This window comes from Elephantulus edwardii, unplaced genomic scaffold (genome assembly GCF_000299155.1).
Source record: "Elephantulus edwardii isolate Elephantulus edwardi_28Jun2011 unplaced genomic scaffold, EleEdw1.0 scaffold00021, whole genome shotgun sequence".
Classification (NCBI taxonomy): domain Eukaryota; kingdom Metazoa; phylum Chordata; class Mammalia; order Macroscelidea; family Macroscelididae; genus Elephantulus; species Elephantulus edwardii.
In genome coordinates, this window is record NW_006399771.1 from 14,524,768 (window position 1) to 14,545,297 (window position 20,530).

At 36.6% G+C, this 20,530-nt stretch overlaps 1 protein-coding gene across 3 annotated transcripts in view; it reads left to right on the forward strand.

Annotated features, from left to right (window-relative positions):
- PPP1R12A (protein phosphatase 1, regulatory subunit 12A) overlaps window positions 1-20,530 on the forward strand; it is a 176,724-nt gene that overhangs the window by 81,792 nt on the left and 74,402 nt on the right. For all 3 annotated transcript variants that reach the window (XM_006882545.1, XM_006882546.1, XM_006882547.1), the window contains exons 4-5: window positions 13,952-14,111; window positions 18,047-18,191. In XM_006882545.1, the coding sequence (XP_006882607.1) occupies window positions 13,952-14,111; window positions 18,047-18,191 (305 nt within the window). The remainder of the gene's footprint in view (window positions 1-13,951; window positions 14,112-18,046; window positions 18,192-20,530) is intronic.

A 20,530-nucleotide genomic window follows, 5' to 3' on the forward strand; every position in this document is an offset into this window, starting at 1 on the left:
TATAACTTTTTTATATTTGTGAAGTTCAACAAAATAGCAGGAGCAGAGCATTAAGACCAGGCATAGCATTATTAATAGGAGCTTTTGATGGTAATAAAATAGACAAATAGGAAGGGCCTAGGGTAGATGTGGAGCTTTAGAAATTTAAACAGACCATAAGTGAAGTCTTCCCTGATGAGTGGCATATAAATTGAATTCTATATGAGTTAAGGAATTAGCCTTGCAGATCTGGGAAAGAAAAAATATTCTATTAGAAAAAAATATTCTATTAGAGTGAGGAACTTATGCAAGAATGAAAGGGTGCCTGGTATATTCATAGGAACAGTAAACAAACAAGTATCACTGCAGCAGTCAGAGCAGAAACACCAAGATCTCACACCGTATAAGGCCTTGTGGTTATGGCTCATTGGAAAGACTTTGGCTTTTATTTTGAATTAGTTAGGAATATTTGTTTTCTTTTATTTTGAATGAATTATGGATATAGGCAAAGAAATGGGTTATCTCATTTATCCTTTAGGAAAGATTCCTCAGACCACACTGTGTTGAGACTAGCACATAGGAGAGTAAGGTATAATAGAAGAATAGTTCAGAGACACCATATTCCAGGCAAGCAAGATATGGTGGCTTGGATATGGGTTGTAGCAGATTAGGTGGTGGAAGATGTTGAATTTTCCATATATTTTGAAGATCTGGCTAAAATATTGTTGAGCACGTGCATACAGAATGTGCAAGAAAGGAAAAGCAAGGAAGATTCTAAGATATTTGGTGAGCAACTGGGTAATAGAATTCCTATTTTTTGAGATAAGGAAAATAATGAAAGGAGTAGGTTTTTTAGAAAAAAGGTTAAGAGTTTGTTTTTAGATGTGTTAAATTGGTTTTGCCTACTGTACATCCAAATAGATGTCAGTGACTGGTTAAATATGAGTCTGGATAAAGGTTTAGGTTAAAGATGTAAATGGAAGACGGACCTTTTGGAAGATGTCATTTAATAAATGTTGTTTTGTAAAACCTGAGACTGCATAAATTAAGTATAGACATAGAGGATTACTAAGGGCTCTACTTTGAGTTGCTCCAGAAAGAAAAAGTTAGAGAGGCAAAAAATTGGCAAAGAAAACTTAGAAGGACTATCTGGTAAAGTAGGAAGCAATTATAGTGTGTAGTGTCCTCAAAGCAGGAAGCAGTGGTATCCTAGTGGCCAGATGCTGTGCTACAATCCTGAGGTGACACAGTTTGAATCCACCAGCTTCTTCTCAGGAGAAGAATGGGCAATCACCTCCCTTGCAATTAACTGCCTCTGAAAACCTGCTGGAGGGTCAGCTATGGGTCAGTTCTGACTTGCCTGTACACACCAACAACAGTGTCCTTAAGGTTAAATTAAGTAGAGCCACATCAAGCAATACAGCATTATTTTTCACTTTGGTGTTTTAAAAGAATTGTGCTGCAGATGCAGAGATATGCAGTTTGAATCTACAAGCTGCTCCAGAAGAGAAAGACAGGCAGTCTCCCTCTATGTAGTTTACATCCTCTTAAAACCTGCTGGAAGGTCAGCTATAGGTTGGTCTGCCTTGATACACACCAACAACAAATTATGTGTGTACAGTACTGATCTAAGTACTTTGTGTTTTAATCATGACAAAATTTTTTGTGTTATTAACAATTTTAATGAATGAAAAAATCAAACCAAATAGAAATTTAGACATTTACCACCATGACCGGTTAATGATAGGGTCATCATGATAATTGAGCTTTTCTACATCTTGGTGCATCCATGTAATCAGTCTAATTCCTGTTTAATCTGTGGAGTTAAATCCTTGTGTACAGTCACCATTTGTGGGGGGTTTTTAGAAAGATTTTTGCAACAGATAAATCATTGATTATACAAAATTCTGTTATGCTATCTCCAGCCATATTTCTGTCACCAAGACTATATTTTCCAACTTCTTCTAAGTCCCTATACTTTGTTGCCAACTTTTGAGTTTTAGTCACCCTTTATTATTAATGCATCTTGACTGTATGCCATTATATACCAATGAAGGAATTTTTCTTTTACTTTTCTTCTTTACTTTTTTCTTTTACTTTTCAAAGAGAACAGTGAACTAGGGGGAGGGGTAGGCAGGGGAAAAATGCAACAATGAATGAACGGAAATCCAAAATCTCTATAAATGTTCATTAAACTCAATAGCATCAGTCAGAACAAGACCAGGGATCAAAGGGAGATCTGTTCAGATCACCAGTTATTCATATATAAGATAAAGTTTAAACCAAAGAAGACTAAGTCTATGAGAGCCAAATGCTTCCTTGAGTCTATCCCACTTGAATTTAGATACTATCTCTAAAATATATTTTATATTTTTATATTTTAAAAAATGTATTATAAAATATAATAAAACACTGACCAGTAATGAATGACCAAAGAGTAAATGTTCAGGGGATGTCTTACATGAAAAAAGAAAAAGATCATTAAAAAGATAGGAAAGAACAAAAAGAGCAAACTGGATGTCAGAACAGGCTTAAAAAGTTGTTTTATAATATATGGAAACCAAAGCAAAAAGAAATCATTATGAGTTAAGATTTCAGAAGGCAACTTGAAAGATAAAGCAAAGTATTCTGATAAAAAATCAAAAGAAAATTATTATTAGTATTTCTCAGGCTGGAAGAACTGAAGAAATAATCACTCCTGGCATTGCAATAGTGAAGGTATGAGTAGACGAAATATTGAATGGTACTGAAAACATCTAAATAAGATGGAACAAGTCTCTCTTCCAGCTAAATAAGATGGAACTGTCTCTCTACAGTAAAGAATTAGTTGAAACTCAACCATTTCGTGGTGTCTTAGGTGCCGTCAAATTGAGTACTACTCAGAGCGACCCTATGAACAACACATCTGAACCCTGCCCTATCCTGTATCATCTTCACTTTTCCTAACATACTAGAGTGCATTGTGGCAGTACTGTGGCAGTCCACCTAGTTGAAGCTCTTCCTCTCCTTTGCTGACCCTCCACCCTTCCCAGCATCATGTCGCTCTCCAAGGCATAGTCCCTCCTAGCAACATGCCCAAAGTTTCTGAGGTGAAGCCCTATCATTCTTACCTCCAAAGAGCACTCCGGCTGCAACTTCTCCCAGACATATTTGTTACCTCTTGTCATTCCATGGGATGTTCAGTGCTCTTCTCCAATACTTCAGCTCAAAGACAACAGCTCTTCTGTCATCTTTGTACTTTGTCCAGCTCTCAGATGCCTAGCAAGTGATCAAAAGACTGAATCAAATGCGTCTTCAAACTGATATCATTATTCCTCAATAATTTGGAGAAGTCCCTAACTACAGACTTTCCCAGTGCAGTATGTCTCCTAATTTCTGACCTCTGGTACCAAGAATGTTAAATGTGCAGCCAAGTAAGGTGATGATGTTGATATTTTCAGTCTTTTCTACATTTATCATGATGTTGCCTGCTGGTCCAGAATTTGTATTTTCTTGACATTGAGCTACAGTACATACTGGAGGCTGTATTTCTTCATCTTCTGAAACAAGTGCTTCAAGTCCTCCTCATTTTCAGCAAGCAAGGTTGTGTCATCTGCATAACACAGGATATTGATGAGTTTACCTCTCCTGATGCCTCATTCCGCCTCATAGAGTTCAGCTTCTCAGATGATTTGCTCAGTGTGGCCTAGTGGCACAAAGCTGTGCTGCAATGCCAAAGACACAGTTAGATTTCACCAGCTGCTCTGTGGGAGAAGGATGGACGATCTCCTCCCGAGCAATTAACTGCCTCTGAAAACCTGCTGGAGGGTCAGCGATGGGTCAGTTCCAACTCGACAGTACACAACAAGAACACGGATAGAATAAGTATGCAGAGAGACGACTAACCCTGATACACTCCGTTCTTAATTTTAAACCACCATGGTTGCCTGCTCTTTCTCACAACGGTCTCCTGGCCCAGGTACAGGTTCTGCATGAGCACACTTAAGTGCTCTGGGACTCCCATCCTTCTCAATGCAGCCACAATTTGTTACGATCCACACAGTCAAATGCCTTTGTATAGTCAATAAAGCACAAATAGACATTCCTCTGATATTTCTTACTTTCAGCCAGGGTCCATCTGACATCAGCAGTGATATTCCTGGTCCCACGACCCCTCCTAAGTCCCCCTTGAACTTCTAGAAGCTCCCTATCTGTGTACTGTTCTAGTTCTTTTTGAAGGATCTTCACCAGTATTTTGCTTGCATGTGATATTAATGATACTGTTCAATAGTTTCCACATTCTGTTGTATCACTTCTTGGAAATAGGAACGTATATGGACCTCTTCCAATCCATTGACCAGACATCTGTCCTCCAAATTTCCTGGTATAGAGTAGCATTTAATAAAGAACCAGTGTATTGTAAAAAGAGATTTGAATTTGTACTGAAGGCTTTTTTTAAAATTTATTTTTAATTAATAGCTAGGCTCTAGGAATTGATAAGGGAGCTCTGATGGCTGAGTGGTCAAGCATTAACACTGTCAACTCAAAGGAACACAGTTGGAATCCACTAGCTGCTCCAAGGAGGAAAGATGGGTAGTCTCCTTTTGAAAATATAGAGGTTCAGCTGTGAATCAGATATGACACCCATGTAACAACAAGGAGTGGAGTGGGTGGAGTACCAGTTGAAATGTTTGAACAAATAAGTGCATCGTTAGGTGCTGATTTGTTGTCTTTTTCAAGGAGTTGGAAAGGCAGCAGCTATGTGACCTACCAGCTAGGAGAGAGCTATATTTGCACTCATTTCAAAGAATGCTGAAATTTCCAAAAGTTATCATTATCTTACATAGATAAAGTCTTGCTAAAGATAATTTTTAAATGGCCGGAATAGTGCATCAGCAGGAGAAACAGCATTGTTCCTCAGATGACTCTTGGCTGAAAGTAGAGAATACTAGAAAGATATCAACTTTGTGATTGTTTTAGACAGTGTGGAGAATAGTGCAAAGAATGGGAATTCTGGAACACTTGTGATCAGAAAATAGAAGTCACCAAGAAGCAGTCATTTAAACAGAACACGATGATGCTACTTAGTTAAATTCAGGAAACTTGCTTGTCAGAGTTGTACCCTTTCACCATGTTATTCATTCTGTTTGCTGAGCAGGTAAATAGTCTGCAAAACAGTACTTTTGTGAAGAAAGTGACTACAGGATTAGAGGAAGATTGTTTAATAGCCTGCAATATGCAGATGACACACTTTACTTGCTCACAAGGAAAGACTTAATGATGAAGCTCAAAAATGATGTTGGCGTAATTGGAAAACCATCTGCATAAAATGTAAGCAAAACCCATACCTTACACCTTATACAAAAACCAACTCAAGATAGATCAGGGACCTAGAAATCAAACCAAAGACTATCAAATTCATCAGAGAAGCTCTAATCCACAGCATGAACAGTCTTCCAATGAAAAACTTATACCTGGGAGAAAATAAAATAGATAAATGGGACCGTCTAAGAATCAAATCACAACACAAATCAAAAATCTCCAGCAGAGTAAGAAGGAAACCCACAGACTAGGAAAAAGTATTTGGCAATGACATATCTGATAAGGGACTTATATCTAAAATTTATAGAACCCTCGAGAGCCTCAATAAGAAAAATTTAAGCAATCCAGTGATAGAATGGGCACAAGATATGAATAGATACTTCAAAGAGGAGATTCAGGTGGCAAACAGACATATGAAAAAACGTTCAAATTCCCGAGCTGTTCGAGGGATGCAAATGAAAACAGCTTTGAGATATCTCACCCCAGCAGCAATAGCAAAAAGTTCAACAGAGGAGCAAACGACAAATGCCTACAGCATTGTGGAGATATTGGAACCTTTATTCACTGTTGATGAGAATGTAAAGTGATACAACAATGGAAGGAGGTCTGGTGCTTTCTGAGAAAGTTGGAGATAGAAATACTCCAGTAATTCCACAACTAGTAATATACCCTAAAGAAACCAGAACTGCCACCCAAACAGATGTATGCATACTCATGTTTCTTACTGCATTATTCACAATAACAAAGAGTTGGAAGCAAACCAGGTAGGTGCCTGTCAACAAATGAATGGATAGAAAAACTATGGTATATTCACACAGTGGAATACTGTGCAGCACTGAAAAACAAGGAACTCTTATAATATTACTCAACATGAGTGACTGGAGGACATTATGCTGAAATATATCTTGGTCACAAAAGGACAAATATTGTATAATACCACTGTTCTTAAACAAGACTGACGTGAGAGGGTGAGGGAAAACTGAGTAAAGACGGGATAAATAATGAGTACTGCATTGGAACAGATGAAGGAAAAAACTTTTTAAAATGAATATATGATTAGGCATTACCTATATGACCACAGTCTAGAGTAAGAGGTGCATAGCAGAGTGGACCGAGGGAGAGAGGGAGGAAATTATGGAACATTGAATGATTTTTTTTAAGTGAACTAGGGGGTTACAGAGGGAATGTGTAACAATGAATAAATGAAAATCCAACTTTTCTGTAAAAATCAGAATTTTAAAAAAATAGAGTTTTTGCAAGGAGATTTAAAAACAACCCTGTAGAGACTTCACAATAAATTCAGCATTTTAAAAAACTAAAAATTCTCACAACTGGATCAATAAGCAGTATAATAAAGGGAAGGCGGATGCCGTTTTCAAGGATTTCATTTTATGTGGATCTCTTTGAAATTAGTGGTCCACAGGAATCAAACCATGTATTGGATGTTGCAAATCTTCTGTAAAAAGCAAGAGAATGTCAATTTGAGGACTAAGGTGCACCTGGCCTAAATCATAGTTTTTCAGTTGTCTCATATGCCATGAAGGTAAGAGAGTAAATAAGGGAAACCAAAGAAGAATTAATGTCTGTGTTTTATGGGATTGGAAACAGAATGTTCTTCTGAAGAAAGAATGATATGCTATAGGGCATTGTGCTTAGAAGGGTAAGTATGAAAGAAGAGGATACTCATTCATGGACTTAGATTGGACCCACTGGTTGCAGTGGGAAGTTAAGACACAGTGGTGATTGTCAGGATCTGGCAGTGTTTAATGTTTTACATGCGGTTATTACTGGTTAGAACCAACTTGCTGAACATCTAGCAACAACAGTATAGATTTTATATGCCACACAAGTGCATTATGTGGTTAATACTGCAGTATTTCACACACTTTCTTGCAGAAAACAAAGCCTCAGTGATTTTCCCTAGGTCATGTGGATAAGTAGTAACTAATGTTGCAGGTCAGTACCATTTAGTATGACAAACATCTTGATCTGACATTCTAATGCTGTACAACACTGCCTTTTTTTCTTCTTAAAAATATCCTAGAAAAAAAACTTAATGATAAGACATATACTATGGTAGTGTATGGACTTGCTGCGAGAATTAAAAGGATAGGCAGATCTCTAAAATGTTGTCATAATTATAAAAATAACATCCCAGAGATATTGCAAGTAATGATAAAACAGCTCAAATTGTTGTCCTGTAATAGATGTTACCATCAAATATTTTAAGTTCTTTTAGCATTCTTTTGATTTTCATTTCTTATTCTGAATCGTTTAATCAATAATGACTTAATGCTTAAGTAAATTGACTTTGACAGTAGTTAAGATTGAACAGTACCTAAAAGTAGATCTTATTGATATTTTAATGATTTTCTTTTATTTAGTTGGGACCATAAATTTTTATATGTTGCTTGCCAACTTCCACTTTAATTTTATTAATTCTTTCTAAGAGTTTTGGCTGCCTTTCCATCTAATACTTACTGTTTTTAAATAGTAGTCATATATGAAATAGTGTAATCAATCACTTGATCACATACTCTGTTATTTTGAAACTTTGCACTTACAGTTGTTGAATTAAAAACAAGTTAAATACATGATAAGAATTTCTATAAAGCATAAAACAAGATGATTGCTTGGCTTCGAGGTTACTAAATGACAGTTTCTTTCACACCCAGGTAGTCTAAATTCACAATCACATCATCCCAAGTGGTTAAGACTTTCTCAAAGCCACTAACTAGTTAGGTACAACTGGCTGTGGCAAACAGGCTTTAATGTATAACACAATGTGTTGGTTACTTGGGGATTTTTTCTTTTTTTTTTTTTGGTTGACCTGTTTTGTTTTGATTTGTAACTAAGCATGCTTATACATTTTGTTATTCTTTTTTTTAGCTTTTGTTATTTTTGAGAATTTGACTCCATGTGGCAAGAGTGCTCCATAGAGTCATCCAGTTTGTAATCTTTATAACCAGGAAGCTGCACTTCTCTGGCAATTTGATTCCACTAGTGGCTCCGAGAGAGAAAGATGAACAGTATCTTCCCAAGTAATATATGGCTTTGGAAAGCCAGTGGAGATTCAGCCTAAGAGTCCGTTGACCCTTGGACAACTGAAAGTAATCTTTATGGGAGCAGATCACCAAATTTTTCTCTCCTGGAATCTTTGGGTGGGATCTACTACCAACTTTTCCATTAGCAAACAAACGCTTTAACTGTTAGACTACCAGCACCCCTACTATAGATTCTAATTTGTAATATCTAAAGATTTTATTTTCCCTTTTGGGATTTTTAAAAATTTTTCTACTAGTTTATTTACAAAATTAGAATACATTGTTTTAAAAAATGAATTCTTTCCATTTCCCTTACCATCCCCCTCAAGATTTTATTTTTAAGAGAAGGCTTTTTCTTTTTTAAGATAATTTTCTTAAACACATGACGTTTTCCTTCATATATGTGAACTTGGTGGTTTGGTGTTTGTTGGGGTTTTTTGGTTTGTTTGCTTGTTTTTTCATTTTCTCAGCTTGAATAATGCAGAATGAGTTCCTCCCTTTTCCCCCTCCATTTCCAGCTCTGCACATTCCATTATAATACTTTGCTTTGTCTTCTCAAGATGCCCTTTGAAATCTTCTGTTTAGCTCTTTTACTTAAGCATGTTTTCCCTTTGTTTTGACTTCTCTACACACTGGTGGTATTTCCATTTTGGGGTTTTTTTCTCCTCTCCTCGTTAGTGACCTTATGCTTTCTTCATGACTGATATACCCTTTATATCATCCCACAACTCTTCTGGTCTTCAGTCATTGGTGTTTATTGCTTCAAACCTATTTTTAATATGATTTTAAAATTCAGCTGGAATAGATTCAAGACTATATTTGGTTCTCATGGAGTTGCTTTCATTTTCTTCAGCCTCAGTTTGAACTTGCACATGAGTAATTAATGGTCTGACCCAGAGTCAGCCACTGGCATAGTTTTGACTGCTAATAGTGAGCTTCTCCAATGATTCCTTCCACTGATATAGTCAGTCTGTTGTTGTTGTTATGTGCTGTCTAGTCGCTTGTGACTCATAGCAACAGCCCTAAACCCTGCTCTATCCTTTGCCAGTTGCACTGCCTCTGATACACTCATCCCGATTACCCCAGTCACTGAATCAGCCCGCCTCATAGAGGGCCTTCCCCTCCTGTGCCGTCCCTCCACCCTCCCAAGCATGATGTCCCTCTTCAAGGACCTGTCCCTCTTTACATGTCCAGAGTATGTCAGACGAAGCCTCAGAATCCTTGCCGCCAAGGAGCAGCCTGGTTTAACCCTCTCCAGGATGAACCTGTTTTCTTGGCAGTCCATGGTACCTTCAATACTCTTCTCCAGCACCATAGCTCAGAGACATCAATTCTCCTTCTATCCTTCCTAGTCATTGTCCAACTCTCTGATGCATAACAAGTGATTGCAAAGACCATGGCCTGTATCAGGCGCACCTTAGTCTCCAGAGAGACACCGTTGCTCTTGAGTACTTTAGAGAGGTCCCTAACAGCAGACTTTCCCATCGCAATACGTTTTTTTATTTCCTGGCTACTGGTGCCAAGAGTGTTGACTGTGGAGCCAAGTAAACTAGTCTTAATATCTTCAACATCCCTCATGATGCTGCCAGTTCGCTCAGTGGTGAGAATATTTGTCTTTTTGACATTGAGCTTCAATCCATACTGAAGGCTGCAGTCCTTGACCCTCTGCAGCAAGCATTTCAGGGCCTCCTCAGTTTTAGCAAGCAGGGTTGTGTCATCTGCATTTGCAGATGACACAACAGTCAGTCTGAGAGAACAGAAAAAACAAATTTAAGCCTCAGATCACAATATGGAAAGATGTCGTGGGCAATATATTGAATGACCCAGAAAACATCAAAAGAAGATGGAGGGAATTTACAGAATCATTCTACCAAAAATAACTGAGTGACACTGAAAAATTTCAGTAAGTACCATATGAGCAGGAGCCAGTGGTAATGAAGGAGAAAGTGGAAGGTGCTTTGAAGGCATTGGCAAAAGATAAGGCCTAAGAAATCAGTGAGATACTAATTGACTTGTTTCATTCAACAAATGCATTCCTGGATGTGCTGACCAGTCTATGTCAGGAAATTTGGAGAACAGCTGTCTGGCCAACAGATTAGAAGAGGTCCACTATTTTTTCCCATTCCCAGAAAGGTTATCAAACAGAATGTGGAAACTATTGAATAATATCGTTAATATCATATGCGAGCAAAATACTGCTGAAGATCATTCAAAAACAGCCAGAACAGTACATAGGTAGGGTATGATTTAGAAGAACGTCATCTCATCAGAGGTAACACTGCTGATGTCAGAATAGATCCTGGCTGAAAGTAAAGCATACCAGAAGAATTGTCTTTCTGTGATTTATTGATTACGCAGTCATTTGACTTTGCAGATAATAGCAAGTTATGGCTACATTAAGAAGAATGGGAATCCCAGAGCACTTAATTGTGCTCATTCAAAACTACTTAAGCCAGAAGGCTGTTTTGCAAACAGAGCAAGGGAACCACTACGTGGTTTAGAATTAAGAAGAGAATGTGTCGGGGTTGTATTCTTTCTCCATATCTATGTAATCTGCATGCAGAGCAAATTATTCGAGAAGCTGAACTCTATGAGGAGGAATGTGACATCAGGTCTGAGGAAGACTCATCAATAACCTGTGTTACATAGATAACACAACCTTCCTTGCTGAAAGTGAGGAAGATTTGAAGCACTTGTTGCAGAAGATAAAAAAAATACAGCCTTTGATATGAATTGCATCTTAGTGTCACGAAAACAGATTCTTACCACTGGTCCAATAGGCAACATTATGATGGAGAAACAATAGAAACTGTCAACAACTTCACCTTACTTGGATCCACAGTTAACACCCTTGGTACCAACAGGAAATCAGAAAACATATTGCACTGAGAAGGTCTGTAGTTAGTGACCTCTCCAAATTATTGAGGATTGATGATGTCACTTTGAGGACTACGATGCATTTGATTCAGACCATGGTGTTTCTAATCACTTGTTATATAGATCTGAGAGCTGGACAGTAAATAAGTATGACAAAAGAAAAATTGATGTTTTTATGCTGTGGTGTTGAAGAACACTGGACATCCTCATGGAATAACAAAAGAACAAATAATGTCTTAGGGATGCAGCTGGATTGCTCTTTGGAGGCAAAGATAATGAGGCTTCGCCTCACATATGTTGGGCATGTTGCTAGGACGGGCTGTTCCTTGGAGAGGGACATGATGGTTGGAAAGGTAGAGGGTTGGTGAAGGAGAGGACGGCCCTGGACCAGGTGGAGTGACTTAATGAGTGCCAGAGTGGACTCTGGTGTGTCAGGAAGTGTCAGCATGGCATAGATTAGGACTGGGTTTAGATCTCTTGTTCATAGAATTACAGTGGGTCCTGCTTGACTTGATGGCTGGCATCTAATAAGAACAAGAACGTGGAAATTTTACACTTGAACTTTAAATTTTTTTTTAAAGTAAATTTATGTTGAGTATAGTTTCGGAGCAGAAGAGGGTTGCTTTTTAATTAGATAAAACCAAAATACTACTTGCAGCAGGTCAATTCTCATAGTAATTGTGTAGGACCGAGTAGAACTATTCCATAGTTTCCAAGGCTAAGAAACCCTTAACAGAGTTGACTGCCCTGCCCTTTGCTCACAGAGTGGCTCATGGGTTCAGAGCACATGGACCTCTCCATTAGTAGGTGAATGTTTTAACCACTGCACCACCAAACACAAAATAGGATAAATCTAGAAGTGGATTTTGTTGTTGTTCTTTTTGATGAGTTTTTGTTGTTGGGTTTTTTGTGTGTTTTTATTTTTCAAATTAAAAAAAAACCCATTTTAAATTGTGACAGTTTAAGATAGCAAAATTAAAACAACAGTAATATAATGGAGGCTTTGTAGAAGAAAATAGTTTCATTTGTGACAAATCATTTAGCAGATATTTGTTAAGGTAGTGAAGTTAATAAAGCGTTTTAATACTTCCTTCATAAATAATATTGAGACATCTTAAATGAGGTTGGCTGATTACCTTCTGTTTACCTTTTCAATTTTCTATGAAAAGGAAACTTGGTGACCTAATACATTGTAAGTTGGGCTACTAACCAAAAGGTGGTGGTGGTGGTGATGTGTTGGTGAGTCGCCTGCGACTCATAGTGACCCTATGTACAACAGCCCTAAGCCCTGCTCTGTCCTGTGCCAATCTCACTGTCTCTGACACACCTACTCCCATAACCCCAATGACTTAATCAATCCACCTCAAAGAGGATCTTCCTCTCCTCTACTGTCCCTCCACCCTCCCAAGCATGATGTTCTTCTCCAAGGACTGGTCCCTCCTTGCAACATGTCCAAAGTTTGTCAAACAAAGCTTTGGAATCTTTGTGTCCAAGGAGCAGCCTGGCTTCACCCTCTCCAGGATGAACTTGTTTTTTCTCTTAGCAGTTCCCATTCTACAACAGTGGCACCATGCAGTATTTGTCCTTTTGTGACTGATATATTTCACTCAGCATAATGTCCTCCAGGGAAGAGACCCTTTATATTCTATATCCATACCTCCTTTTAATTAAATATGTCACACATAGGGTTCACTTTACATACTAACTGAATATGTGGGAAAGTTAATAGAAAAATCTACTTAGCAGATGTGCTTCAAAATCCTTGTCTCCAAGGAGAAATTTGATTTCACCCTCTCCAAGACAGACCTATTATATATATAATTTGGTATTTATTTAGTGAACACTTACTGGTTTTACTTTGAGTATGCCTCCAGTCATTTGGCATACAAGAGTAAAAGATAACATCCATTAATAAACATATTGTCTCCTGGGGGAAAATAGATTATATTTGCATATATTGTTAAATACCATTTAGTTGACTACAACGCAAAGTGATCCTATGATTAATGGTTCTTAACTTTGCTATATACGATGCCGTACTCATTTCTGAACTACTTGAGCCATTGTTAACAGTTGTTAACTATGCCATTCCATCTTGTTGAACATCTTCCTGCCTTTCACTGACCCTCACCTTTAAAAGCATATTGTTGGTCTTTTTCCAAGAACTAGCTTCTTCTAATGACGTGTATATGAGACAAAGTTTCACCATCTTTGTCTCTAAGGAACATCCCTTCCTCCAGGACATAGCTTTTCCCTTTAGCAGTGCATGACATATTCAGTATGCTTTTTAAACACCAACTCAAAGACATTGATTTTTCTTCTTCTATCGTCCTTATTTGTTGTCCAACTTTCAGATGCATAAACACATGCGATCTGTGCATTTTATTTGGTAATGAGAAATTGAAACCATAGATAGTATGTAATTACTCAGAACTCTAATATGATTTCTTTTTTAATCTTCGCTTCTGCAAGGTGTTAAGCTATTAAAAGATAGGAACTAGATGACCCTGTTTCTTTCATCAATTTTACATTTCAGATTTATCCTTTAGGTAATGCTTTAAATTTTTTTAAGAGATCAAAAGAATTATCAAAAAAGAAAAATATTAATATTATTGGATAAAAAAATTGTTAGAAGAGGCTAGTAAATAATGAAAGATCTACAATATTATACATCCTTTATTCAAACCAGTTTGAAATGTTTCAGAATTTCAGATTTTCTATGAAGACAAGTAAGTGTCTTGTTTTCTCAGGGGTTGATATAGAAGCTGCTCGAAAGGAAGAAGAACGGATAATGCTGAGAGATGCACGGCAGTGGTTAAATAGTGGTCACATAAATGATGTCCCACATGGCAAGTCTGGAGGGACAGCACTTCACGTAGCAGCTGCTAAAGGATATACAGAAGTTTTAAAGTAAGTATTCTTATTACACAGTCATTTTTCTACTTTCATTTTATTATTTTTTTTTTAATCTACCTTTTCTTGAGACTGTTTCGAACATTATGAAACACCTTATAAAAGAGTTATTTAGTAATATTTTTCTGGGATAAATGCCAGTCAACCATTATAAGGTACAATTTGAGCTAATTAAGTTTCCCAGTTTGACTATTTTTCCTAACAGTGAAAACAATGTTCTGTATTTGTATATGACATAAAAGTATCAATAGATACTGGAGCTTGAACTAAAATTTCTTTTGTTTATGTATAATTTAACTAAAATGGTCTTTATTTTTACCACATGGACATGAGATTTCAGAATGCTGTTAAGAACCAAGCTTGTAGTTATCAAATTCATTCTGACTCAGAGTGACTCCATTTGTTACAGTGTGGAACTGCCCCAGAGGATTTTCTTGCATGCTGGTTTTATGGCAAAGCTTACTCCTAGGTCTTTATTCCATGGGACATCAGGGTGGTTCGGATTCATCAGTCTTTAGTTTAGATGACTACAACTATTTTTGCTACGGAGAAACCTATATTTTTACTAGTATAATATTAAACATCAAGCCATAACACCTTAAACTATTTAATGACATACACTAATCACGGGGTTTTTTGTTGGGTTGTTTTTTTTTTTTTTTTTACATTAAATATTTTTACGCATGCCGTATAGAGGTGCCTATGTTTGCAGGCAAAAAAATATTTCTGCACAAAAACGTTTATCAAAATCTACTCCACTTTTCTATTGCTTTTGTTTGATTTTCTAATAGCAGTGAATATTTAACAGTGTCACCTAGCCCCGGATTTCATCGTCTTTTCTAGCTCTCCACGCATTCACTTCAGTAACTTAAATTTTCTCTTGGAATAGGACATTTGCTTTTTAAATAGCTTCTTTTTTCTTGTATCTGTTTCCTACTCTCATCCAAACATTTCAGACTTTTCATATCTTATTAGTTGTTTGTGAGCAGCTGCTACCATTTGACAAACTGTGAGCAGGAAATATTCTTTTATTGCATATACTACTAGTTATTGCATCTAATAAACATAATTATTATTCATGAAAATTTGTTTATAGCCATATATGTTAGTACTAGATTTTATGATAAGATTGGCTTTTTAAATACTTCCAGATTATCATTATGATTAGACTGTTTCTTAAAATCTTTTATTAAAGTTCTAGGAGAACTTTAGAATCCATTTCAGCTCCTTAGCTAATCGTGTAAGACACTTGGTCAACGGGTCTCTGTTGTCTCCTTTAAGCTAAGTTACCGCCATTGCTCTTCAAGTGCACATTATTTCACCTGTACTAGTTACTTTGGAAGGTCTGTCATGATGTCTTAATGCATATTCTTCTCTCTGTCTAGATGCCTGTTCTCCATCATCTCATCAACTGGCACACTTCTTTTGATCTCTTGACTTAGTTCACAGCTCTTATCCATATGAAAAAAATATTCAGCTCCATTCGTAATTGCAAAAAAAGCTAAAATGTTCAACAGTTTTTCGTCTTTCATATTGGCAAAGATCAAAACATTTGGCAAGGGAGTGGGGGAAGGTATTCTTATATGACTAGTGGAATTCTAAAATACAATTGAACAAATTCTTTCACTGTAATAGTTTCTCTTTGATTTTGCAGTTCTACCTCTAGGAATTCTTTTTTACAGATATTCTCACTCATGAGAAAGTATATACAAGCAGCGTTACACATAAGTATGAGAATGCTTGAAAAACAATAATAGTACAACTTTTCACTGAGATGCTCTGTAACTAAATAGTCTACAATTAAAAGGACTTAGAAATATATTATATTGATGTGGAAAGAGTGCTGAGGATCTGTTGCTGTTAAACCTAGAACAAAAATGTATCATTTATATGTATTAGAAAATAAATATGTATTTGTAGATAGATAGATAGATAGATAATTGCTTTTATATTATCAAAAGACCTAGTAAAAAGCTAATAATCTGATTATCTGAAGGAAAGTGCAAGTGATTAAAAGTTAGCTGTTTTATAAAGTGACTTCTCTGTATATCCAGTTTTCCCTTTGAATCTTATTTTATGAAAAATATGCATGAATGAAATGAAAAAGACATTTTAAAAGATTAGACTCAAATACAACTTTTCTTCCCTTCCTCTCTGATAGACATTTATACACACACACTCTGTCGGCTTTATTTTGATGCTTCTCCATTATGTGCACTTCCCCTGCAACCCACCCTCCCCAGTCCTATCCTACCCATCTGTATCACAAAACCTGTTGTCAAGGTTAAATGTTGTTGTTTTGTCTTCCATTAGAAACTTTTTAAATATAGGTGCTATGTAAGTATCCATGTAGCACCTGGCATATACAGAGAGCCAAATACATGTTGAAAAAACTGTAGCTACCTTCTTGATTTTGTCTTTCCTCTCTACATAATATAACCAGATACTTAAAATTTTGTGCTTTGTAGGATATTTCATATTACTATAGTTCGTAAGTTTTTATTATGATCCAGTATTATTTCTGCCTCTCTTGACAAGTCTCTCAACTTTTTTCTATTAGCCATTTCTTTATTTAGATTGGCAACTTTTCAGTGTTAGTCTCTAGACAGATAGCAAAGCAGACAATATAAGAATCATATGGAAGACTTACTCGAAGTGCAGATTATTTTAGTATAAGCTTTTGTGCCATAGCGTTTAATATGTCAGGCTGCTAACTGTAAGGTCAGCAGTTCAGCCCCACCAGCTGCTCTGGGGGAGAAAACGAACGTCCCACAGAGTGACAGTCTCAGAAACCCCATGCAGGGTTGCTCTGAGTTGCAGTTGATTCTATGGCAGTGAGTTTTTCAGTGGTTTTCAGATATGCTCATTAATTCAGTAGAACTCAAGTTGAATGGAGGAATCTATATTTTCAGCCAGCTCTTCAGATTATTTTGTTGTGGAGCTAGGTACAGATATTGTTAGATACTGAGGTTCAGTTCTTGAAACATAAATAAATGAAAGGTTATCCATTAGCTATTACTGCCACCTTCTGTAGGTAAAAAGAAGGCTTCTTCAAGTTCAGCATCTTGGAAAGTAAGGTAAAAGTCAACCAGATTTCATAAATTACAAAGTATTTAGTGTTCGCCTGTGTGTGTATGGCTCTGCTGCGTGCAATTTATAGACCCATTCTTTACTATTCATGAGCTTCATTTTTCTAAATAAAGATTGATGCCAGTATTCAGTAAAAAGGCCATACTAACATAATTTATGCAGCTCTTTGCACTGTATTAAAGGGTATTCCTATTCTCAAGCTCTGTTGATAATTAAAATATATGCTTTCTACTGCTACAGAAAAGTGGGCACAATCTAGGATTCTTTGTTTTGCTTCTGGCAGTTCAGATTATTATTTCCCTTTGAAAATTTCCCATGACCGAGAGATCATAGAGGTTCAAGAAAGGTGCACCAACCAGTGCTTCAATTGCATGTCAACAAAAGCACTACAAAATAAACTTGTTTGATTCCAGCATGTTTTTTTAGCCTGAGGTGATATATCATCCATATAGTCATTTGAAGATGGTCCTTACAATAAATCCATTTTAATACTAATTTAATCAGTAGTTTTTTGTCCCACATTGAGAAATGATAGGCTTTCTCTTTGAAAATTGTAATTACATATCCTGTAACAAGGATTAATATCATTGAACTAAGACCAATAGACAGTAGAAATTAAATTCATTCAAACTAGATGTATTTATAACAGTGACTTAAGCTACTCTTTCCGGTATTTTCTGTGACTGCTTGCTTTTTACCGTAGTTAAATCATTGAAGGAGGGAGGTTTTAAATTTTTTAAAAAATCAATAATATATATAGTGCCAGTTTTTATTATCTTGCATGATATAAAGCTGTTGATCCTGTTTGCTTATTATTATCTAATTTAGTATAATTTCTTCAGACTCTTGATACAGGCAGGATATGATGTTAATATTAAAGATTATGATGGCTGGACACCTCTTCATGCTGCAGCTCACTGGGGTAAAGAAGAAGCATGTCGAATTTTAGTGGACAGTCTGTGTGATATGGAGATGGTCAACAAAGTGGTAGGATTTTTAAACATTTTAAATATAACTTTCTAAAATGTGGTTTAACCTCTGATATTATAAAATGTATATTATATAATTATATTTCAATTTTATCAACTATATAAAACATTTTTTCAATCACTGATTTTTATTATTAATAATTTAAGTAATTTTTAACTCTCCTATTCAGTGGTTGTGACCTTCTATTAAGAAGGAAAACTCGCTTACCTTTTATGTTTATGATTGTTATTTGAAAGTTTGCAAAGCAAATTGGTTATTCATACATACTTTGCTTTATGAAATTAATTTCAGTATTCACAGTGTAACTACCCTCCTCTCACCTCTTCGTTATAACTCTCATTCCTTTAATCCTAACTCAGCCCACCCTACCTTTGGAGCCTATTTCTTGAGCTACTGCTAGTCGCTTGAACTCCCGTTATGGTTGGTTATTCTAAGGAGAGACTGCCTGTCTTGTAGTATTGGACCCCTTTTAGGACTGTCTAAACTTTTTTCCTGAAAATTGAGCCATGGAAATAAATTTTTGCTCCAGATCCAAGGGTGATTAAGGACTGTGGTCTCAGGGGTTCCACCAGATTATTTGACAAGTAAGCTAGACTTTGGAGTTCTGTTTTTGCATTTTTTCCTATATTTTCCATCACAATATCCAGGATCTTCTACTATGATCCTTTTTTAATTAGTCAGTGCTGGTAGCTTTTAAGAATTCCAGCACTATACAGCAAAGTAGGATATTGTGAAGTATGTTACGTCAGTTGACCTTGATGGGCCCTCCCCCAATACTATTGTCTCATTAGCACTTCATACCCTCAAGGCGTTTAGTTGTGATTAAGAAGCTTACAAAGCATTGCCAGTGTTAGCTGTGATGTATGTATAAATGGCTGTGTTTATAGCCTATACTAACATGAAGTTTGGAAGGAGGAGTGGCATCCACTCCCATAATAGCTCGCCTCCGGAAACCCTATGAACCTGAAGAGAGGATAAAAGGCACCCAAGTGTCGAGGACTCTCCTTTGTAGGGTCGCTTTGAGTCACCTGCAACTTGATGGCACTTAACAACAACAGCGACATGAAGTAGAAATACCATCTGCAGAACTGTGTGCTAATAGGTATAGTCCTTTTAACATAGCCACATGTGTTTATTATGTCTGTCTGCTTATATATTTTCTGCTAACTGTATTTTTTTATGTACTTCTCTGTGTCTCGTGTAAAAGAGAGACTTTTAGCGGTAGTATTATTGTATACTGTAAAACAGAGAATGATAGATCTTCTTTACATTGCTTTTTGTGACTTGCTTTCTATTTGCCCTGATTAAATCTCTGAAGGATGAGGAGATTTGAGCTATGAAGAGAATACATATGTTGCCAGTTTTGGCCAAGCTGCATAATACATCTGTTATTCATGCTTGCTCATTTCTGTATTTTGATTATTTATCTAATTTGGTATGATTTATAAGTGAATGAAGTTTTGCTTTGGTTCTTGTTTAGTGCCATCTCTCTGTTAATTAGTTAGAACATATATTGACTGCTTTTAGCCAGTTGTCATGGCTAATAACAGTTGGCATTGCCAACCAAAGATCTGGTACCATAGCAGCTAAAAACAGCAAAAAGCCCAAGAGTGATCTCTTACAATTGTGTGTGTGTGTGTGTGTGTGTGTTTATATAAATATATTTAAGTACTTTGTATATCCTGCTCATCATTAGGTTTTTCTTACTTGTTTGCTTTTAAATGCTGTCAGTCACTCACCATTGTTCCAGGCAGTCAGCAGTGGAGAGCTCAAAAACATTTCTCCTCTAGTTAGCCAAATAGCTCCTAATAGTCTACAGAATTTCCCTGCATTTCCTAAGATTTTACAAGAAACCATTGAATAGGGCTTTCCAAAAAGAGCTCACCTGTTTTGAATGGAGGATATGAGGTGATATGCTAGTGCTGGTTGCTCTGGTAACTAATTTCTACTTAGCTACAAATGGAAGATATTATTGTAGTTACGTACCGTCAGATTGAACCAACTAATAGCTCACCTCTGAGTGGGTTTTCAGGGACAATAAATAGCATAGGAGGAGCTTGCCCATCTTCTAAAGAGAATCTGGAGGATTCAAACAAATCACTTTTGAGTCAGCAGTGGACACAGAAGAATTTCATGAAACAACATATGAGCAAGAGCCTGTGGTGATGAAGGAAGACGTTAAGCTGCTTTGAAAGAGTTGGCAAAAAGCAAGGCCCCAGGAATTGAAGGCATACCGATTGACGTATTTCAGCAAACAGATGCTACCCTGGATGTGCTTACCAAATTGTGCCAAGAAATCTGGAGGACAGCCATTTGGCCAATTGACTTGAAGAGAT